This window comes from Bidens hawaiensis, unplaced genomic scaffold (genome assembly GCF_021521415.1).
Source record: "Bidens hawaiensis isolate Kalapana, Puna unplaced genomic scaffold, B.hawaiensis_p1.1 tig00057099_1, whole genome shotgun sequence".
Lineage (NCBI taxonomy): Eukaryota > Viridiplantae > Streptophyta > Magnoliopsida > Asterales > Asteraceae > Bidens > Bidens hawaiensis.
Genome location: NW_027500312.1, coordinates 89,875 through 94,958, shown reverse-complemented (window position 1 = coordinate 94,958; position 5,084 = coordinate 89,875). Strand labels below are relative to the sequence as shown.

Sequence of the window (5,084 nt, the reverse complement as noted above, 5' to 3'; positions counted from 1 at the left end):
ATAGGTAAACGAGTATTTTACCTATTTAGACACGAAAATTAACAGGTAGATCTGTGTCTACCTGTTTAGTAGATGAAACCTTTTAAGGCATACCCGATACCTGTTAAAGTCGTGTATGTTCGTGTTATGTATTCGTGTATCGTGTCTAAATTGTCAGCCCTAATAATAGGTTAAAACATAGATTTCAGATATGAAAGATATGTGCTTATAGTTTACTAGCCCATCAAAACAAGTTTGGTTAGTGTTATTGATGAAGAGAAACACAATAGTCTCATGAATACAATTTATATGTTTACCAGAGGAAGCAATTGAAGTTTTCATGTGAAGATCATGCAACATTTTTCAACTTAAGGATTCACATGCCAAGGGAGGAAGACGTAAATGATTGACCACAAAAGTTTTGAGCAACTTTCACAAAAGATCGATATTTACCATTTTAATAGATATATAAATCAGGGGGAGATAATGCGCGCTGCACTCTTTTTTCTCTAACTATGGTTTTGTCCCACTATGTTTTCTTAGCAAGGTTTTTAACAAGGCAATATCTCCAAGCGTATGGAGTTGATAACCAATGAGAAGTGTGATAAATATATATTATTATTGTGGTTATCAACACCAAAAATAGATTAGCTTATTCTACAAGTTTTTCTCTCTTATATATACTCCATTGTATCTCATTGTAATACATACCTAATTGATAAAAACTCTCTTTCTCCCTACATCTCGTTCTCTTATGTTTTAGCTATTAGGTTTGTTTCACAACAAAATCATGATACGTACCTTCAATGTATTATCTTATTAATCAGTAATAATTCTGGATTAAATTTGCTAATTTGTCCTTTTTTCCCCCTATTATCGTTGTTAGTAGGTCAAACTTTAGATTTATCAAAATTTGGTGGTGTTATTAACTTCAGCTAGAATGATTATTTTTTGAACCTAAAGTTCAAAAACCTACCAGTGCTAGGTGAGGCTATTATATATATATTAATAAAAGATAATATGATTTTCTATATGGTAATAAAAATGTACAAAAGTTTCAAACAACATAGCGAGGCATGTAAACGAACCGAACGGTCATAACAGCTTGCTTATAGTTAAGACACTTATGCAATCTATGGTAATCGGGGGTGAGTGGAAAAATGCACAAAAGTTTCAAAAAAGGACATACACTATAATTATTGAAATCGAAGTGTAAACGGTGTAATTTCATGTAAACCTAACGAACATAAAATGTAGTTTAGTCTTTATTTTGATTTCTTTATAAAGAAGTTGAAGGTATTTTTTTTAAAACCCAATAAACAACTAAAATAGTCTATTTTATCAAACCTAACTTGAATAATATTTGTTGATACTTGTTGCTTTAGGAGTATACATGTAAACAGAGGTATATATAGAAAACAGAAATTAAAATAATATTTATATAGATTAAAAAAGAAAATGAAGCTAACAAGTAATCTCTTTTACTTGAAGACAAACTATGAAGAGAAACTCTAGCTCATGAGTGTTAGAGATCGGTTAGTTAAAGCTAGAACCAAACTAAACTTAAAGAGCTCGAGATTGGTTAGTTAAAGCTAGAACCAAACTAAACTTAAACAAACTCAAACGTATATGAAGCTCATTTATAAAATGTCCCAAAATTCAAGCATTCGAGGTTGTTGTGTTCACAAGCCTAAACAAGTCTTTGCTTTATAACTTTTATTTAACATACTAACGATTATATATTAAACTATGATAGAAATAACTAAATAATATATACCATGTTAGAGCGTCATATAAAATTAATTTAAATATATACTAATAAAATTATCAATGATTACCTTCAGCTTCCTAGCTTTAATAAACAAGGGGTATTTACATATATCCTATTCCAAAGTTCACTTATTACATATTTCCTCTCCCTAAACCGCATATATTACATGCCTTCCCGTTTTATTAAAATTAACTATTTAATTGACTATTTTACCCTTTAAATAAAATTACAAAAATAGGGATATTACATTTGAATTTTTATGGATCATCGATGTTGTATGCCTGTATCTTCTTCCCCATTTTTTTACATATCTATTCTTGAACATCACAATTCTCAAACCCCTAAAACATGAATTTATCTCAGCTAACTAACTATCTTAAAACAAACAAATTACTAACCACAAACTACAAGATCAAAAATTTGCAACTTTAACCTCTATATGTATAATTAAGAGGAGTATCGATTTGTTCACCAGCACACAGCCCACCACCGCCGCTGCCCCCATCTCGTTTTGTCGGTTTGCTTGATCCCATCTCTAGCGACCACAACTACGTTCAGGTCTGAAGGACACCCCCCCACCCCAAACAGCTAACCTCAAGATTCAAGCAACTGTTTTGATCTACAAATCGTTTTTTCTGGTTGGAGTTGAAGCAAAGGGAATTAGGGGTTGAGAGTTGCAGGATAGGGGAATTGGCGCCAATGGGGTTACGTGGAGGGAGACGGTGGAATTAAGAGGAGAGGCCGTGGAGGAGTTAGGAGATGGAATTAGGGTTTGCAGGCGGTATGAAGTGGCCAGAAACTCGTCGGAGAATCGATCTTGTTGAAGTAGGTTGGGCTGTTGGAGAAGATGATCTGATGAAGTTAATTTTAGTCTATATTCATTTTGTTTTTTTTAATTAAATAAGGGCAAGTTGGTAATTTGATATGAAAAGAAGATATCCGTAATTAGTTTTTTTTATCGGGGAAATATGTATTTTATGGTATTTATTGTTTAGTAAGAGGAAATATGTAAAAATGGGTATGTAAAAAGCTATAACCATTAAACACATACTTACCGCCCTAAGTGTGGTGCTTTAGTGACCACACACGTATCTCATCTCATCCACACACATCAATGGCCCAAAACACTTACACACAGTCATCAAAACTGAAATGAATATAAACCAAAAATTTGTTTGTGGTATCAAAACTTTAAATCTTAAATCCACAGGTTTTACTTTTAACCATGATCACACAAGTGGTTTGATTCACAATTGTTTTCATCACTGGAAAAGATAAACACGCAAAGAAGGCAAGTTCTAAATATCACAGACATGTTTTGGACTTGACGCGTCAATAATATAACCACAAACGTACCCACTAAATTCCCACTCATAGCGTAGCTACATCAATAATATCAATCCTAGAATTAAGAGGTTGTATGCCTCTAAAGTAGCTTTTGGCGAGGTTAGCATAACCCAAATGGCCCGTTTATAAGTGAACGAGTCAAAATTGTCACCTCTGCTAACTACAAATAACTTTGTCGCTATCTGTACCAAACTCCTAACCAAATCCACTAATGATTAGCATACCAACAAAGCAGGTAAGATCATCTCTGCTAACCCACTCTACAATATTACATAAACCGCGCAACTCTGCTAATTATTTACTCAATATCATTACAAAATATCCCTTATCATATTTACTCCAATCTAACCATACTCGTGTCATCATTCACCTTTATTAAGCATAAACAACAAATCAAACCAACTTCTTATAGAATACTTTTACATAACATGTATGAAGACAAAACCGTAACCATCATATACTAGACACGTACGAAGTATGAACTAATTAGACGTATCAAATTAGTCATTAGGGTATGGTTAAATCAGATAAGTCATCCGTTATGTGATAAGGCCTTATCTAAAATCAAACTCAACCTATAATCCATAATTCAGACAGCATAAACAGAGTAACGAATCACGTGAAGAGCGCATTAAGCCCTATGATACCAATCATTTGACAACACAGAATCAATAGCCAACAAGAAACAGGATTCAACCCACAAAAACAGGATTCAAAATTGCCACCTCTACTAACTATGCATATATATTCTTTGTTATCTGTACCAAACTCCTAACCAAATCTCCTATGCATATATCTTCTTTGTTATCTGTACCAAACTCCTGACCAAATCCTATGCATTAAGTCCCATGTTACAAATAAATTTGACAGTAACAGAAACATGATTCAAACCAAACATTAGGATTTTAATTGCAGAACTTATGACTATACATCTTTGACCATTACCACCAAATATTCATCTAAATTCTTAAGCTTTCTTCATACTTTTTAAATCATAAAACTGACATGTATCTAAATCAATCAAGAAACAGTAAACGATAAACATGTATGCCAAGCCATAACAATCTGTATAATCTTCAAAGACGACATGTATAAAGTATAAACTGTATAACGATAACCATTAAATGTTTCTTTCTTGTACCTTAACTCGATAACTAGCAGCAGTCACTAAACATATGGGACTCCCTTATTCTGTATATAAGTCATACGACGAGTTCAAGTTCGAACATATCAGCTCGATGATATATATTTATTCTATCTAAATAAACAAATGATAAATCCAATTACTTTTTAATCCTACGGATTCGTTTGGATCCCCATACCTCCAACCGACCCGCAGGACATCCACACGGCGCTCTGAATATAAGAACCGTCCGTCCATTAACCGGCGCCATCTTCTTCAACTCCGCCTCCAGCTCTTTATGATCCTGCCCCAATTCCAGCGGCTTCACATCCGTTGAAACCCCCGTCGACATATACTTAACACACTCTTCCGGCTCGAGCTGGATGTCGAACTCCACAGCTTTCCTTAGCCCTCTACAATTCGGTTTCCCGCATTTCCTTGCTTTCACTTCGAGTATCTCCCACGCCGCGATCGTGGCGATCACGCCACTAACCGCGGAAACGACCCCGATCACGTACGCGACCGGGGCATCGGAGATAACCTCGTGAACAGCTTCAATAACAAAAGGCAGAACATCAACAAACTCATGGCATAAGATATTAAGATAAGGGATAATTAAAAACCCGAGTGCGCCGAGCACTAGAATCAGCATCAGAATATCCAACGCAGCGAATGGAGATTGGTCGCAAAGCGGATGCAATAACTGATTAACAGAATTATTATAATTGGATCCGTTTTTCTTATTATTATTCCTTGATGGGTTATTGTTATGATTATTCATGGGTGTTGTTTTGTTCTTGTGCTGCTCGAAGGCTCGGCAGAATTCGATTAAGCTACGGCAATCAACCATCGGCAATCTCATGA

General features: G+C 34.7%; 1 protein-coding gene across 1 annotated transcript; it reads right to left on the bottom strand.

Moving 5' to 3' along the window:
- Window positions 1-4,378: 4,378 nt before the first annotated feature.
- On the bottom strand, window positions 4,379-5,084 carry LOC143601793 (uncharacterized). Its single transcript, XM_077079104.1, has one exon. The coding sequence runs from the start codon at window positions 5,080-5,082 to the stop codon at window positions 4,381-4,383; it is 702 nt and encodes a 233-aa protein (XP_076935219.1). The 5' UTR covers window positions 5,083-5,084; the 3' UTR covers window positions 4,379-4,380.